The sequence below is a fragment of the Petromyzon marinus genome (assembly GCF_048934315.1).
Source record: "Petromyzon marinus isolate PM22_M1 ecotype Great Lakes invasive population chromosome 70 unlocalized genomic scaffold, UKy_Petmar_22M1.pri1.0 chr70_unloc.2, whole genome shotgun sequence".
NCBI classification, from domain to species: domain Eukaryota; kingdom Metazoa; phylum Chordata; class Hyperoartia; order Petromyzontiformes; family Petromyzontidae; genus Petromyzon; species Petromyzon marinus.
The window spans coordinates 67308-84979 of NW_027422604.1; the positions used below are offsets into that span (position 1 = coordinate 67308).

Genomic DNA, 17672 nt, shown 5'->3' on the forward strand with positions numbered 1-17672 from the left:
TGTACCACACCGTGTCTCCTGTACCACACCGTGTCTCCTGTACCACACCGTGTCTCCTACACCGTGTCTCCTGTACCACACCGTGTCTCCTGTACCACACCGTGTCTCCTACACCGTGTCTCCTGTACCACACCGTGTCTCCCGTACCACGCCGTGTCTCCTGTACCACGCCGTGTCTCCTGTACCACCCCTTGTCTCCTACACCGTGTCTCCTGTACTACACCGTGTCTCCTACACCGTGTCTCCCGTACCACGCCATGTCTCCCGTACCACGCCGTGTCTCCTGTACCACGCCATGTCTCCCGTACCACACCGTGTCTCCCGTACCACGCCGTGTCTCCTGTACCACACTGTGTCTCCTGTACCACACCGTGTCTCCTGTACCACACCGTGTCTCCCGTACCACGCCGTGTCTCCTGTACCACACCGTGTCTCCTGTACCACACCGTGTCTCCTGTACCACACCGTGTCTCCCGTACCACGCCGTGTCTCCTGTACCACACCGTGTCTCCTGTACCACACCGTGTCTCCTACACCGTGTCTCCTGTACCACACCGTGTCTCCTGTACCACACCGTGTCTCCTACACCGTGTCTCCTGTACCACACCGTGTCTCCTACACCGTGTCTCCTGTACCACACCGTGTCTCCTGTACCACACCGTGTCTCCCGTACCACACCGTGTCTCCTGTACCACACCGTGTCTCCTACACCGTATCTCCTGTACCACACCGTGTCTCCTGTACCACACCGTGTCTCCTGTACCACACCGTGTCTCCTGTACCACGCCGTGTCTCCTACACCATGTCTCCTACACGTGTCTCCTGTACCACGCCGTGTCTCCTGTACCACACCGTGTCTCCTACACCATGTCTCCTACACGTGTCTCCTGTACCACGCCGTGTCTCCTGTACCACACCGTGTCTCCTGTACCCCACCGTGTCTCCCGTACCACACCGTGTCTCCTGTACCACACCGTGTCTCCTGTACCACACCGTGTCTCCTGTACCACACCGTGTCTCCTGTACCACACCGTGTCTCCTACACCGTGTCTCCTGTACCACACCGTGTCTCCTGTACCACACCGTGTCTCCTGTACCACGCCGTGTCTCCTGTACCACGCCGTGTCTCCTACACCGTGTCTCCTGTACCACACCGTGTCTCCTGTACCACGCCGTGTCTCCTGTACCACGCCGTGTCTCCTACACCGTGTCTCCCGTACCACGCCGTGTCTCCTGTACCACACCGTGTCTCCTACACCGTGTCTCCTGTACCACGCCGTGTCTCCTGTACCACACCGTGTCTCCCGTACCACACCGTGTCTCCTGTACCACGCCGTGTCTCCTGTACCACACCGTGTCTCCTACACCGTGTCTCCTGTACCACACCGTGTCTCCTGTACCACGCCGTGTCTCCCTTACCACGCCGTGTCTCCTGTACCACACCGTGTCTCCTGTACCACACCGTGTCTCCTGTACCACACCGTGTCTCCTGTACCACACCGTGTCTCCTACACCGTGTCTCCTGTACCACACCGTGTCTCCTGTACCACACCGTGTCTCCTGTACCACGCCGTGTCTCCTGTACCACGCCGTGTCTCCTACACCGTGTCTCCTGTACCACACCGTGTCTCCTGTACCACGCCGTGTCTCCTGTACCACGCCGTGTCTCCTACACCGTGTCTCCCGTACCACGCCGTGTCTCCTGTACCACACCGTGTCTCCTACACCGTGTCTCCTGTACCACGCCGTGTCTCCTGTACCACACCGTGTCTCCCGTACCACACCGTGTCTCCTGTACCACGCCGTGTCTCCTGTACCACACCGTGTCTCCTACACCGTGTCTCCTGTACCACACCGTGTCTCCTGTACCACGCCGTGTCTCCCTTACCACGCCGTGTCTCCTGTACCACACGGTATCTCCTGTACCACACCGTGTCTCCTGTACCACACCGTGTCTCCTACACCGTGTCTCCTGTACCACACCGTGTCTCCTGTACCACACCGTGTCTCCTACACCGTGTCTCCTGTACCACACCGTGTCTCCTGTACCACACCGTGTCTCCTGTACCACACCGTGTCTCCTGTACCACACCGTGTCTCCCGTACCACACCGTGTCTCCTGTACCACACCGTGTCTCCTACACCGTGTCTCCTGTACCACACCGTGTCTCCTGTACCACACCGTGTCTCCTACACCGTGTCTCCTGTACCACACCGTGTCTCCTACACCATGTCTCCTACACGTGTCTCCTGTACCACGCCGTGTCTCCTGTACCACGCCGTGTCTCCTGTACCACGCCGTGTCTCCTGTACCACGCCGTGTCTCCTCTACCACGCCGTGTCTCCTGTACCACGCCGTGTCTCCTGTACCACGCCGTGTCTCCTGTACCACACCGTGTCTCCTGTACCACACCGTGTCTCCTACACCGTGTCTCCTGTACCACGCCGTGTCTCCTGTACCGTGTCTCCTGTACCACACCGTGTCTCCTACACCATGTCTCCTACACCGGTCTCCTGTACCACACCGTGTCTCCTACACCGTGTCTCCTGTACCACGCCGTGTCTCCTGTACCACGCCGTGTCTCCTACACCGTGTCTCCTGTACCACGCCGTGTCTCCTACACCGTGTCTCCTGTACCACACCGTGTCTCCTGTACCACACCGTGTCTCCTACACCGTGTCTGCTGTACCGTGTCTCCTACACTGTGTCTCCTGTACCACACCGTGTCTCCTACACCGTGTCTCCTGTACCACACCGTGTCTCCTACACCGTGTCTCCTGTACCGTGTCTCCTACACCGTGTCTCCTGTACCACACCGTGTCTCCTATACCGTGTCTCCTACACCGTGTCTCCCGTACCACACCGTGTCTCCCGTACCACGCCGTGTCTCCTGTACCACGCCGTGTCTCCTACACCGTGTCTCCTACACCGTGTCTCCTACACCGTGTCTCCTGTACCACGCCGTGCCGCCTGTAGGCTGACAGCGAGGCTGTGTGCGGGTGCGTGCAGGCTGGCTGTACGACGCCACGCACAGCTACAGCTACCCCTTCTACGTGTGCGGCCTCCTCTACATGGTCGGCACGGCGCTGCTTCTCACGAGGCCCTGCCTGGAGGCCCCGCCGGGCGCCGCAGGGGAGCTGCCGGATCACCGCCGCCGTCACCGCCACCGTGGCGGTGGTGGCGGTGGCGGTGGTGGCGGTGGCGGTGGTGATGGTGGCGGTGGTGGTGATCGCCAGCGACGGGATGCACGCTCATCACGGCGCCCGTCCGTGGCCGTGTGAAGGTCGGATTAGGGGTGTAGGGTTACTGGTAGTGGCTAGTGAAGGAGTTGGTTAGTGGCTAGTGAAGGAGTTGGTTAGTGGCTAGTGAAGGAGTTGGTTAGTGGCTAGTGAAGGAGTTGGTTAGTGGCTAGTGAAGGAGTTGAAGGAGTTGGTTAGTGGCTAGTGAAGAAGTTGATAGTGGCTAGTGAAGGAGTTGGTTAGTGGCTAGTGAAGGAGTTGATAGTGGCTAGTGAAGGAGTTGGTTAGTGGCTAGTGAAGGAGTTGATAGTGGCTAGTGAAGGAGTTGGTTAGTGGCTAGTGAAGAAGTTGGTTAGTGGCTAGTGAAGGAGTTGGTTAGTGGCTAGTGAAGGAGTTGAAGGAGTTGGTTAGTGGCTAGTGAAGAAGTTGATAGTGGCTAGTGAAGGAGTTGGTTAGTGGCTAGTGAAGGAGTTGGTTAGTGGCTAGTGAAGGAGGTGGTTAGTGGCTAGTGAAGAAGTTAGTTAGTGGCTAGTGAAGAAGTTGATAGTGGCTAGTGAAGGAGTTGATAGTGGCTAGTGAAGGATTTGGTTAGTGGCTAGTGAAGAAGTTGGTTAGTGGCTAGTGAAGGAGTTGGTTAGTGGCTAGTGAAGGTTTTGGTTAGTGGCTAGTGAAGAAGTTGGTTAGTGGCTAGTGAAGGAGTTGATAGTGGCTAGTGAAGGAGTTGGTTAGTGGCTAGTGAAGGAGTTGGTTAGTGGCTAGTGAAGGAGTTGATAGTGGCTAGTGAAGGAGTTGATGGTGGCTAGGGAAGGAGTTGAAGGAGTTGGTTAGTGGCTAGTGAAGGAGTTGATAGTGGCTAGTGAAGGAGTTGGTTAGTGGCTAGTGAAGGAGTTGGTTAGTGGCTAGTGAAGGAGTTGGTTAGTGGCTAGTGAAGGAGTTGGTTAGTGGCTAGTGAAGGAGTTGGTTAGTGGCTAGTGAAGGAGTTGATAGTGGCTAGTGAAGGAGTTGATAGTGGCTAGTGAAGGAGTTGGTTAGTGGCTAGTGAAGGAGTTGGTTAGTGGCTAGTGAAGGAGTTGATAGTGGCTAGTGAAGGAATTGGTTAGTGCCTAGTGAAGAAGTTGGTTAGTGGCTAGTGAAGGAGTTGATAGTGGCTAGTGAAGGAGTTGGTTAGTGGCTAGTGAAGGAGTTGGTTAGTGGCTAGTGAAGGAGTTGGTTAGCGGCTAGTGAAGGAGTTGATAGTGGCTAGGGAAGGAGTTGAAAGAGTTGGTTAGTGGCTAGTGAAGGAGTTGATAGTGGCTAGTGAAGGAGTTGGTTAGTGGCTAGTGAAGGAGTTGGTTAGTGGCTAGTGAAGGAGTTGGTTAGTGGCTAGTGAAGGAGTTGGTTAGTGGCTAGTGAAGGAGTTGGTTAGTGGCTAGTGAAGGAGTTGAAGGAGTTGGTTAGTGGCTAGTGAAGAAGTTGATAGTGGCTAGTGAAGGAGTTGGTTAGTGGCTAGTGAAGGAGTTGATAGTGGCTAGTGAAGGAGTTGGTTAGTGGCTAGTGAAAGAGTTGATAGTGGCTAGTGAAGGAGTTGGTTAGTGGCTAGTGAAGAAGTTGGTTAGTGGCTAGTGAAGGAGTTGGTTAGTGGCTAGTGAAGGAGTTGAAGGAGTTGGTTAGTGGCTAGTGAAGAAGTTGATAGTGGCTAGTGAAGGAGTTGGTTAGTGGCTAGTGAAGGAGTTGGTTAGTGGCTAGTGAAGGAGGTGGTTAGTGGCTAGTGAAGAAGTTAGTTAGTGGCTAGTGAAGAAGTTGATAGTGGCTAGTGAAGGAGTTGATAGTGGCTAGTGAAGGATTTGGTTAGTGGCTAGTGAAGAAGTTGGTTAGTGGCTAGTGAAGGAGTTGGTTAGTGGCTAGTGAAGGTTTTGGTTAGTGGCTAGTGAAGAAGTTGGTTAGTGGCTAGTGAAGGAGTTGATAGTGGCTAGTGAAGGAGTTGGTTAGTGGCTAGTGAAGGAGTTGGTTAGTGGCTAGTGAAGGAGTTGATAGTGGCTAGTGAAGGAGTTGATGGTGGCTAGGGAAGGAGTTGAAGGAGTTGGTTAGTGGCTAGTGAAGGAGTTGATAGTGGCTAGTGAAGGAGTTGGTTAGTGGCTAGTGAAGGAGTTGGTTAGTGGCTAGTGAAGGAGTTGGTTAGTGGCTAGTGAAGGAGTTGGTTAGTGGCTAGTGAAGGAGTTGGTTAGTGGCTAGTGAAGGAGTTGATAGTGGCTAGTGAAGGAGTTGATAGTGGCTAGTGAAGGAGTTGGTTAGTGGCTAGTGAAGGAGTTGGTTAGTGGCTAGTGAAGGAGTTGATAGTGGCTAGTGAAGGAATTGGTTAGTGGCTAGTGAAGAAGTTGGTTAGTGGCTAGTGAAGGAGTTGATAGTGGCTAGTGAAGGAGTTGGTTAGTGGCTAGTGAAGGAGTTGGTTAGTGGCTAGTGAAGGAGTTGGTTAGCGGCTAGTGAAGGAGTTGATAGTGGCTAGGGAAGGAGTTGAAAGAGTTGGTTAGTGGCTAGTGAAGGAGTTGATAGTGGCTAGTGAAGGAGTTGGTTAGTGGCTAGTGAAGGAGTTGGTTAGTGGCTAGTGAAGGAGTTGGTTAGTGGCTAGTGAAGGAGTTGGTTAGTGGCTAGTGAAGGAGTTGGTTAGTGGCTAGTGAAGGAGTTGAAGGAGTTGGTTAGTGGCTAGTGAAGAAGTTGATAGTGGCTAGTGAAGGAGTTGGTTAGTGGCTAGTGAAGGAGTTGATAGTGGCTAGTGAAGGAGTTGGTTAGTGGCTAGTGAAGGAGTTGATAGTGGCTAGTGAAGGAGTTGGTTAGTGGCTAGTGAAGAAGTTGGTTAGTGGCTAGTGAAGGAGTTGGTTAGTGGCTAGTGAAGGAGTTGAAGGAGTTGGTTAGTGGCTAGTGAAGAAGTTGATAGTGGCTAGTGAAGGAGTTGGTTAGTGGCTAGTGAAGGAGTTGGTTAGTGGCTAGTGAAGGAGGTGGTTAGTGGCTAGTGAAGAAGTTAGTTAGTGGCTAGTGAAGAAGTTGATAGTGGCTAGTGAAGGAGTTGATAGTGGCTAGTGAAGGATTTGGTTAGTGGCTAGTGAAGAAGTTGGTTAGTGGCTAGTGAAGGAGTTGGTTAGTGGCTAGTGAAGGTTTTGGTTAGTGGCTAGTGAAGAAGTTGGTTAGTGGCTAGTGAAGGAGTTGATAGTGGCTAGTGAAGGAGTTGGTTAGTGGCTAGTGAAGGAGTTGGTTAGTGGCTAGTGAAGGAGTTGATAGTGGCTAGTGAAGGAGTTGATGGTGGCTAGGGAAGGAGTTGAAGGAGTTGGTTAGTGGCTAGTGAAGGAGTTGATAGTGGCTAGTGAAGGAGTTGGTTAGTGGCTAGTGAAGGAGTTGGTTAGTGGCTAGTGAAGGAGTTGGTTAGTGGCTAGTGAAGGAGTTGGTTAGTGGCTAGTGAAGGAGTTGGTTAGTGGCTAGTGAAGGAGTTGATAGTGGCTAGTGAAGGAGTTGATAGTGGCTAGTGAAGGAGTTGGTTAGTGGCTAGTGAAGGAGTTGGTTAGTGGCTAGTGAAGGAGTTGATAGTGGCTAGTGAAGGAATTGGTTAGTGGCTAGTGAAGAAGTTGGTTAGTGGCTAGTGAAGGAGTTGATAGTGGCTAGTGAAGGAGTTGGTTAGTGGCTAGTGAAGGAGTTGGTTAGTGGCTAGTGAAGGAGTTGGTTAGCGGCTAGTGAAGGAGTTGATAGTGGCTAGGGAAGGAGTTGAAAGAGTTGGTTAGTGGCTAGTGAAGGAGTTGATAGTGGCTAGTGAAGGAGTTGGTTAGTGGCTAGTGAAGGAGTTGGTTAGTGGCTAGTGAAGGAGTTGGTTAGTGGCTAGTGAAGGAGTTGGTTAGTGGCTAGTGAAGGAGTTGGTTAGTGGCTAGTGAAGGAGTTGATAGTGGCTAGTGAAGGAGTTGGTTAGTGGCTAGTGAAGGAGTTGGTTAGTGGCTAGTGAAGGAGTTGATAGTGGCTAGTGAAGGAGTTGGTTAGTGGCTAGTGAAGGAGTTGGTTAGTGGCTAGTGAAGGAGTTGATAGTGGCTAGTGAAGGAGTTGATAGTGGCTAGTGAAGGAGTTGGTTAGTGGCTAGTGAAGGAGTTGGTTAGTGGCTAGTGAAGGAGTTGGTTAGTGGCTAGTGAAGGAGTTGATAGTGGCTAGTGAAGAAGTTGATAGTGGCTAGTGAAGGAGTTGGTTAGTGGCTAGTGAAGGAGTTGGTTAGTGGCTAGTGAAGGAGTTGGTTAGTGGCTAGTGAAGAAGTTGGTTAGTGGCTAGTGAAGGAGTTCGTTAGTGGCTAGTGAAGGAGTTGATAGTGGCTAGTGAAGAAGTTGGTTAGTGGCTAGTGAAGGAGTTGGTTAGTGACTAGTGAAGGAGTTGGTTAGTGGCTAGTGAAGGAGTTGGTTAGTGGCTAGTGAAGGAGTTGGTTAGTGGCTAGTGAAGGAGTTGGTTAGTGGCTAGTGAAGGAGGTGGTTAGTGGCTAGTGAAGAAGTTGGTTAGTGGCTAGTGAAGAAGTTGATAGTGGCTAGTGAAGGAGTTGATAGTGGCTAGTGAAGGATTTGGTTAGTGGCTAGTGAAGAAGTTGGTTAGTGGCTAGTGAAGGAGTTGGTTAGTGGCTAGTGAAGGATTTGGTTAGTGGCTAGTGAAGAAGTTGGTTAGTGGCTAGTGAAGGAGTTGATAGTGGCTAGTGAAGGAGTTGGTTAGTGGCTAGTGAAGGAGTTGGTTAGTGGCTAGTGAAGGAGTTGATAGTGGCTAGTGAAGGAGTTGATAGTGGCTAGGGAAGGAGTTGGTTAGTGGCTAGTGAAGGAGTTGATAGTGGCTAGTGAAGGAGTTGGTTAGTGGCTAGTGAAGGAGTTGGTTAGTGGCTAGTGAAGGAGTTGGTTAGTGGCTAGTGAAGGAGTTGGTTAGTGGCTAGTGAAGGAGTTGGTTAGTGGCTAGTGAAGGAGTTGATAGTGGCTAGTGAAGGAGTTGATAGTGGCTAGTGAAGGAGTTGGTTAGTGGCTAGTGAAGGAGTTGGTTAGTGGCTAGTGAACGAGTGGATAGTGGCTAGTGAAGGAATTGGTTAGTGGCTAGTGAAGAAGTTGGTTAGTGGCTAGTGAAGGAGTTGATAGTGGCTAGTGAAGGAGTTGGTTAGTGGCTAGTGAAGGAGTTGGTTAGTGGCTAGTGAAGGAGTTGGTTAGCGGCTAGTGAAGGAGTTGATAGTGGCTAGGGAAGGAGTTGAAGGAGTTGGTTAGTGGCTAGTGAAGGAGTTGATAGTGGCTAGTGAAGGAGTTGGTCAGTGGCTAGTGAAGGAGTTGGTTAGTGGCTAGTGAAGGAGTTGGTTAGTGGCTAGTGAAGGAGTTGGTTAGTGGCTAGTGAAGGAGTTGATAGTGGCTAGTGAAGGAGTTGGTTAGTGGCTAGTGAAGGAGTTGGTTAGTGGCTAGTGAAGGAGTTGATAGTGGCTAGTGAAGGAGTTGGTTAGTGGCTAGTGAAGGAGTTGGTTAGTGGCTAGTGAAGGAGTTGATAGTGGCTAGTGAAGGAGTTGATAGTGGCTAGTGAAGGAGTTGGTTAGTGGCTAGTGAAGGAGTTGGTTAGTGGCTAGTGAAGGAGTTGGTTAGTGGCTAGTGAAGGAGTTGATAGTGGCTAGTGAAGAAGTTGATAGTGGCTAGTGAAGGAGTTGGTTAGTGGCTAGTGAAGGAGTTGGTTAGTGGCTAGTGAAGGAGTTGGTTAGTGGCTAGTGAAGAAGTTGGTTAGTGGCTAGTGAAGGAGTTGGTTAGTGGCTAGTGAAGGAGTTGATAGTGGCTAGTGAAGAAGTTGGTTAGTGGCTAGTGAAGGAGTTGGTTAGTGACTAGTGAAGGAGTTGGTTAGTGGCTAGTGAAGGAGTTGGTTAGTGGCTAGTGAAGGAGTTGGTTAGTGGCTAGTGAAGGAGTTGGTTAGTGGCTAGTGAAGGAGTTGGTTAGTGGCTAGTGAAGGAGTTGGTTAGTGGCTAGTGAAGGAGTTGGTTAGTGGCTAGTGAAGAAGTTGGTTAGTGGCTAGTGAAGGAGTTGAAGGAGTTGGTTAGTGGCTAGTGAAGAAGTTGATAGTGGCTAGTGAAGGAGTTGGTTAGTGGCTAGTGAAGGAGTTGGTTAGTGGCTAGTGAAGGAGGTGGTTAGTGGCTAGTGAAGAAGTTAGTTAGTGGCTAGTGAAGAAGTTGATAGTGGCTAGTGAAGGAGTTGATAGTGGCTAGTGAAGGATTTGGTTATTGGCTAGTGAAGAAGTTGGTTAGTGGCTAGTGAAGGAGTTGGTTAGTGGCTAGTGAAGGATTTGGTTAGTGGCTAGTGAAGAAGTTGGTTAGTGGCTAGTGAAGGAGTTGATAGTGGCTAGTGAAGGAGTTGGTTAGTGGCTAGTGAAGGAGTTGGTTAGTGGCTAGTGAAGGAGTTGATAGTGGCTAGTGAAGGAGTTGATAGTGGTTAGGGAAGGAGTTGAAGGAGTTGGTTAGTGGCTAGTGAAGGAGTTGATAGTGGCTAGTGAAGGAGTTGGTTAGTGGCTAGTGAAGGAGTTGGTTAGTGGCTAGTGAAGGAGTTGGTTAGTGGCTAGTGAAGGAGTTGGTTAGTGGCTAGTGAAGGAGTTGGTTAGTGGCTAGTGAAGGAGTTGATAGTGGCTAGTGAAGGAGTTGATAGTGGCTAGTGAAGGAGTTGGTTAGTGGCTAGTGAAGGAGTTGGTTAGTGGCTAGTGAAGGAGTTGATAGTGGCTAGTGAAGGAATTGGTTAGTGGCTAGTGAAGAAGTTGGTTAGTGGCTAGTGAAGGAGTTGATAGTGGCTAGTGAAGGAGTTGGTTAGTGGCTAGTGAAGGAGTTGGTTAGTGGCTAGTGAAGGAGTTGGTTAGTGGCTAGTGAAGGAGTTGATAGTGGCTAGGGAAGGAGTTGAAGGAGTTGGTTAGTGGCTAGTGAAGGAGTTGATAGTGGCTAGTGAAGGAGTTGGTTAGTGGCTAGTGAAGGAGTTGGTTAGTGGCTAGTGAAGGAGTTGGTTAGTGGCTAGTGAAGGAGTTGGTTAGTGGCTAGTGAAGGAGTTGGTTAGTGGCTAGTGAAGGAGTTGATAGTGGCTAGTGAAGGAGTTGGTTAGTGGCTAGTGAAGGAGTTGGTTAGTGGCTAGTGAAGGAGTTGATAGTGGCTAGTGAAGGAGTTGGTTAGTGGCTAGTGAAGGAGTTGATAGTGGCTAGTGAAGGAGTTGATAGTGGCTAGTGAAGGAGTTGGTTAGTGGCTAGTGAAGGAGTTGGTTAGTGGCTAGTGAAGGAGTTGGTTAGTGGCTAGTGAAGGAGTTGATAGTGGCTAGTGAAGTAGTTGATAGTGGCTAGTGAAGGAGTTGGTTAGTGGCTAGTGAAGGAGTTGGTTAGTGGCTAGTGAAGGAGTTGGTTAGTGGCTAGTGAAGAAGTTGGTTAGTGGCTAGTGAAGGAGTTGGTTAGTGGCTAGTGAAGGAGTTGATAGTGGATAGTGAAGAAGTTGGTTAGTGGCTAGTGAAGGAGTTGGTTAGTGACTAGTGAAGGAGTTGGTTAGTGACTAGTGAAGGAGTTGGTTAGTGGCTAGTGAAGGAGTTGGTTAGTGGCTAGTGAAGGAGTTGGTTAGTGGCTAGTGAAGGAGTTGGTTAGTGGCTAGTGAAGGAGTTGGTTAGTGGCTAGTGAAGGAGTTGGTTAGTGGCTAGTGAAGGAGTTGGTTAGTGGCTAGTGAAGGAGTTGATAGTGGCTAGTGAAGGAGTTGATAGTGGCTAGTGAAGGAGTTGATAGTGGCTAGGGAAGGAGTTGAAGGAGTTGGTTAGTGGCTAGTGAAGGAGTTGATAGTGGCTAGTGAAGGAGTTGGTTAGTGGCTAGTGAAGGAGTTGGTTAGTGGCTAGTGAAGGAGTTGGTTAGTGGCTAATGAAGGAGTTGGTTAGTGGCTAGTGAAGGAGTTGGTTAGTGGCTAGTGAAGGAGTTGGTTAGTGGCTAGTGAAGGAGTTGATATTGGCTAGTGAAGGAGTTGATAGTGGCTAGGGAAGGAGTTGAAGGAGTTGGTTAGTGGCTAGTGAAGGAGTTGATAGTGGCTAGTGAAGGAGTTGAAGGAGTTGGTTAGTGGCTAGTGAAGGAGTTGGTTAGTGGCTAGTGAAGGAGTTGGTTAGTGGCTAGTGAAGGAGTTGGTTAGTGGCTAGTGAAGAAGTTGATAGTGGTTAGTGAAGGAGTTGATAGTGGCTAGTGAAGGAGTTGGTTAGTGGCTAGTGAAGGAGTTCGTTGGTGGCTAGTGAAGGAGTTGATAGTGGCTAGTGAAGCAGTTGATAGTAGCTAGTGAAGGAGTTGTTTAGTGGCTAGTGAAGGAGTTGATTAGTGGCTAGTGAAGGAGTTGGTTAGTGGCTAGTGAAGGAGTTGATAGTGGCTAGTGAAGGAGTTGATAGTGGCTAGTGAAGGAGTTGATAGTGGCTAGTGAAGGAGTTGATAGTGGCTAGTGAAGGAGTTGATAGTGGCTAGTGAAGGAGTTGGTTAGTGGCTAGTGAAGGAGTTGATAGTGGCTAGTGAAGGAGTTGATAGTGGCTAGTGAAGGAGTTGGTAGTGGCTAGTGAAGGAGTAGGTTGGTGGTTAGTGAAGGAGTTGATAGTGGTTAGTGAAGGAGTTGATAGTGGCTAGTGAAGGAGTTGATTAGTGGCTAGTGAAGAAGTTGGTAGTGGCTAGTTAAGGAGTTGGTAGTGGCTAGTGAAGGAGTTGAAAGTAGCTAGTGAAGGAGTTGATAGTGGCTAGTGAGGGATTTGATAGTGGCTAGTGAAGGATTTGATAGTGGCTAGTGAAGGAGTTGATAGTAGCTAGTGAAGGAGTTGATAGTGGCTAGTGAAGGAGTTGATAGTGGCTAGTGAAGGAGTTGATAGTGGCTAGTGAAAGACTTGATATTAGCTAGTGAAGGCTAGTGGCTAGTGAAGGAGTTGGTTAGTGGCTAGTGAAGGAGTTGGTTAGTGGCTAGTGAAGGAGTTGATAGTGGCTCTTGAAGGAGCTGTGATGAAGGAGACTCCTCCAGATGCACTTCCTACTGAGAGCATGAGCGGTGATAAGGGGGTAAGTGGATGAGTGAATGAGTGGGTGAGTGAGTGAGTGTGTGGGTGAGTGAGTGAGTGAATGAGTGTGTGGGTGAGTGGGTGAGTGTGTGGGTGAGTGAGTGAGTGGGTGAGTGAGTGTGTGGGTGAGTGAGTGAGTGAATGAGTGTGTGGGTGAGTGGGTGAGTGTGTGGGTGAGTGAGTGGGTGAGTGAGTGAGTGAATGAGTGTGTGGGTGAGTGTGTGGGTGAGTGTGTGGGTGTGTGGGTGTGTGGGTGAGTGTGTGAGTGAGTGGGTGAGTGGGTGTGTGAGTGGGTGGGTGAGGGTGTGAGTGGGTGTGTGAGTGGGTGTGTGAGTGGGTGTGTGAGTGGGTGAGTGGGTGGGTGAGTGGGTGAGTGGGTGTGATTGGGTGAGTGTGTGGGTGAGTGAGTGGGTGTGTGTGTGTGTGGGTGAGTGGGTGGGTGTGTGAGTGGGTGAGTGAGTGGGTGAGTGGGTGGGCGAGGGTGTGAGTGAGTGTGTGAGTGGGTGGGTGAGTGAGTGTGTGGGTAGGTGAGTGGGTGTGAGTGTGTGGGTAGGTGAGTGGGTGTGAGTGTGTGGGTGAGTAGGTGAGTGAGTGTGTGGGTAGGTGAGTGGGTGAGTGAGTGAGTGGGTGTGAGTGGGTGCGTGAGTGAGTGGGTGTGAGTGGGTGAGTGAGTGGGTGTGAGTGGGTGTAAGTGTGTCTGTGTGTGTGCGAGTGCACGCATGTTGCATGTTGCATGTGACGACGTGTGACCACGTGACCACGTGCTCACGCGCGTTCTCAGTTGACGTTGGGGGAGCGGTGGCGCTCCGGTTGGGGCGTCACGCGGCGGGCAACCCCGGACCCTCCCCTAGGTCCACTCGGCCTCAAACGGGAGTAGCCGCTGCGAGGGGGAGACAAAGGCGGCCGGGCGGGGGTGGTAGGTGGGCGGGAGGGGGGATCGAGCGTTGCCCCCTCGCGTGAAGTGTGGGATTATCTCCGGGCATTCCTCCTCGCGTAAGTGGCGATGAATGCACAGCAAGTGACCACCATCACCACCATCACCACCACCGCCAGCATCATCATCACCATCATCACCATCATCACCACCACCATCATCATCATCACCACCATCATCATCACCACCACCATCATCATCATCACCACCACCACGATCCGAACCGCTCCTGGGGCCCCTCTCCCCTAGGTCGACTCGGCCTCGAATGAGCACTTGCTGCAGCGGTGGGCAGTTAAACGTCGCCACCGGGGAGACAAAGGCGGCCGGGGCGTGCGTGGTGCTGGCCACCCACACAGACCCCCCCCTCGTGTGCTACTGTGGCCGCCCTTCACCGGCACCGCAGCAGCTGTCACGTGCTGCTCGCTCGCAGCACGTGACACCCACGGCACGTGGCACCCACTGCACGTGACACCCACAGCACGTGACACCCACTGCACGTGACACCCACTGCACGTGACACCCACGGCACGTGGCACCCACTGCACGTGACACCCACAGCACGTGACACCCACTGCACGTGGCACCCACTGCACGTGACACCCACTGCACGTGACACCCACGGCACGTGGCACCCACTGCACGTGACACCCACGGCACGTGGCACCCACGGCACGTGACACCCACAGCACGTGGCACCCACTGCACGTGGCACCCACTGCACGTGGCACCCACTGCACGTGACACCCACGGCACGTGGCACCCACTGCACGTGACACCCACTGCACGTGGCACCCACTGCACGTGACACCCACGGCACGTGGCACCCACTGCACGTGACACCCACGGCACGTGACACCCACGGCACGTGACACCCACAGCACGTGACACCCACGGCACGTGGCACCCACTGCACGTGGCACCCACTGCACGTGGCACCCACTGCACGTGACACCCACTGCACGTGGCACCCACGGCACGTGGCACCCACGGCACGTGGCACCCACTGCAGACAGCTGTCTGCTCCCACAGGCTGCTCCACAGGCTGCGACGGGGCTTTGGGGACGCTGTCTTTGTGTCGGAGACGGGGTAGCCACTGCCGACGGCGCGGGCGATTGTAGCAGCAGCAGTAGCAGCAGCAACAGTAACAGCAGCAGTAGCAGCAACAGCAGCAGTAACAACAGCAGCAGCAGCGGTAGCAGCAACAGGGGTAGCAGCAACAGCGGCAGCAGCAACAGCGGTAGCAGCAACAGCGGTAGCAGCAACAGCGGCAGCAACAGCAGCGGTAGCAGCAACAGCAGCAGTAGCAGCAGCAACATCAGCAACAACAGCAGCAGTAGCAACAGCAACAACATCAGCAACAACAGTAGCAGCAGCAACAACATCAGCAACAACAACAGCAGTAGCAGCAGCAAGGAGACAGCCTCACTTGTGTGTGTGAGTGCATCCCCCACCCTCCCAACTATTAAATACAAAAACCGCTTGGGATGATGATGATGACGATGATGATGTCAGTCACGTCTTACAGCCCAACGCGTTTTAATAATAAAACACGAGGACGAGACCCCCACACTCCACCCCATCCGCCCCTACTACTGCTACGACTACTATATATAGAATGTGTAATAATGTATAATTATTGTATATAGCGCTGCGTGTCATTAAAACAAACCACCCGGGACTTGTGCAAACATTCAGCCTGCCGACTCCACTCTCAAATCCATCACCACCACCACCCCGTACGGCACCGCGAGATACTCGGGTTGCGTGTGGGTTGCGTGTGGGTTGCATTGGTTGCGTGCGGGGGGTGCCCTTAGGTTAGACCACACAGCAGCGATCAACGCACACCCCTACTGGCAGCAGGCTCACGCACAGGGACAGCTGCCGCTGGGGGTGCCCCTAGGCCAGACCACACAGCAGCAGTCACCACCACCCGTCGTGATGAGCAGGCTCACGCACAGGGACAGCTGCCGCTGGGGGTGCCCCTAGGCCCGCTGTCCACCCAGCAGTAGTCTAAATGAGTCGACCACAGTGAGGCCTACGATCGGCAGGTCACGTGTGGTGGTGTAAAGTGTGGGTATCCCCCCCACCAATCTAGAGCCCCCACCGAGGCCTCTATTCCCCCAGCAATGGCGGTGAGCGGGGGCACTTGCAGGTGCTGCCCCTCTATAATTTGCACCACTCACCAACCCACCCACTCACTTGCCCACTCAGTCGGCAACTGACTCGCTCAACCACCCATTTACTCACCCACCTACTCACCCACCCACTCACCCACCCACTCACCCATTTACTCACCCACTCACTCGCCAAACAACCCACCCACTCACCTACCCATTTACTTACTCACCCAACCACCCACCCACTCACCCACCCATTTACGCACCCTATCACTCACCCAACCACCCACTCACTCAACCATCCACTCACTTACTGAACCACCCACCCACTCGCCCATCAACTCACTCATCCACCCACTCACCCACTTACCCACCCACTCACCCATTTACTCACCCACTCACCAAACCACCCACTCACCCACCTATTTACTCACCCACTCACTCACCCACCCACTCACCCAACCACCCACTGAACCATCCACTCATTAATCCACACACCCACTCACCCACCCACACTCACTGAACCACTCATCCACTCGCTCACTCATCCACCCACTCACTCAACCAATCACTCACCCACCCACTCGCTCACTCATCCACCCACTCACTCACCCACTCGCTCACTCATCCACCCACTCACCAACTCGCTCACTCATCCACCCACTCACTCGCTCACTCATCCACCCACCCACTCACTCACCCACTCGCTCACTCATCCACCCACTCACCCACTCACCCACTGGCTCACTCATCCACTCGCTCACCCACTCACTCACCCACCGACCCACTCACTCATCCACTCACCCATTTAGCCACTCGCTGTCCGCTCGGCATCCCAGTCACGTGTCAACAGAGACGACGCGGGTAGCGAGGAGAGTTATGGCCCAGCGGACCTAGGGGATAGCGCTGGGTTCCACTGACACTGATCGCCGGAGTGGGAAACAAAGAGGGTGGCCCACAAGTCAGGACACATAGGGGTTATTATTATACAGGGTGGCCCATAAGTCAGGACACATAGGGGTTGTTATTATTATACAGGGTGGCCCACAAGTCAGGACACATAGGGGTTATTATTATACAGGGTGGCCCATAAGTCAGGACACATAGGGGTTATTATTATACAGGGTGGCCCACAAGTCAGGACACAGGGGTTATTATTATACAGGGTGGCCCACAAGTCAGGACACAGAGGTTGTTATTGTACAGGGTGGCCCATAAGTCAGGACACATAGGGGTTGTTATTATTATACAGGGTGGCCCATAAGTCAGGACACATAGGGGTTATTATTATACAGGGTGGCCCACAAGTCAGGACACATAGGGGTTGTTGTACAGGGTGGCCCACAAGTCAGGACACAGGGGTTGTTATTATACAGGGTGGCCCACAAGTCAGGACACGGGTTGTTATTATTGTACAGGGTGGCCCACAAGTTAGGACACATAGGGGTTGTTATTATACAGGGTGGCCCACAAGTTAGGACACATAGGGGTTGTTGTTGTACAGGGTGGCCCACAAGTCAGGACACATAGGGGTTGTTGTTATTATACAGGGTGGCCCATAAGTCAGGACACATAGGGGTTGTTGTTATTATACAGGGTGGCCCATAAGTCAGGACACATAGGGGTTGTTGTTAGTATACAGGGTGGCCCATAAGTCAGGACACATAGGGGTTGTTGTTATTATACAGGGTGGCCCATAAGTTAGGACACATAGGGGTTGTTATTATACAGAGTGGCCCACAAGTCAGGACACATAGGGGTTGTTATTATACAGAGTGGCCCACAAGGTAGGACACATATGGGGTTGTTGTTATTGTACAGGGTGGCCCACAAGTCAGGACACATAGGGGTTGTTATTATACAGAGTGGCCCATAAGTTAGGACACATAGGGGTTGTTATTATTGTACAGGGTGGCCCACAAGTCAGGACACATAGGGGTTGTTGTTATACAGGGTGGCCCACAAGGTAGGACACATAGGGGTTGTTGTTATTGTACAGGGTGGCCCACAAGTCAGGACACATAGGGGTTGTTGTTATTGTACAGGGTGGCCCACAAGTCAGGACACATAGGGGTTGTTGTTATTGTACAGGGTGGCCCACAAGTTAGGACACATAGGGGTTATTATACAGGGTGGTTATCGCGCAGTAAAAGCACACGGTCTATATTCTTACGATGTGACGTCATATCACATTCTCTCTGTTGGCAACGTCATCGCGTAATCCCGGCGCGTTTTGTGCCGTGACGTTTTCACACAGCCACCGCACACACACATTACGCGATGACGTCATCACGCCTTCAATTCTATACGCGATGACGTCACGTCGTAAGTACCCGCGGGTTTTTAATAAAATCTATTCAA

At 52.1% G+C, this 17672-nt stretch overlaps 1 protein-coding gene across 9 annotated transcripts in view; it reads left to right on the forward strand.

The window, feature by feature from the left end:
- Positions 1–14884, forward strand: part of LOC116957156 (monocarboxylate transporter 14-like) — a 47275-nt gene extending 32391 nt beyond the window's left edge. For 3 of the 9 annotated variants that reach the window (XM_076058302.1, XM_076058303.1, XM_076058300.1), the window contains exon 6: positions 3011–14884. In XM_076058302.1, coding sequence (XP_075914417.1) covers positions 3011–3282 — 272 coding nt within the window. In that variant the 3' untranslated portion in view covers positions 3283–14884. The remainder of the gene's footprint in view (positions 1–3010) is intronic. The other 6 variants (XR_012931592.1, XR_012931591.1, XR_012931590.1 and 3 more) reach the window with 6 other exon arrangements.
- The last annotated feature ends 2788 nt before the right edge of the window (positions 14885–17672 follow it).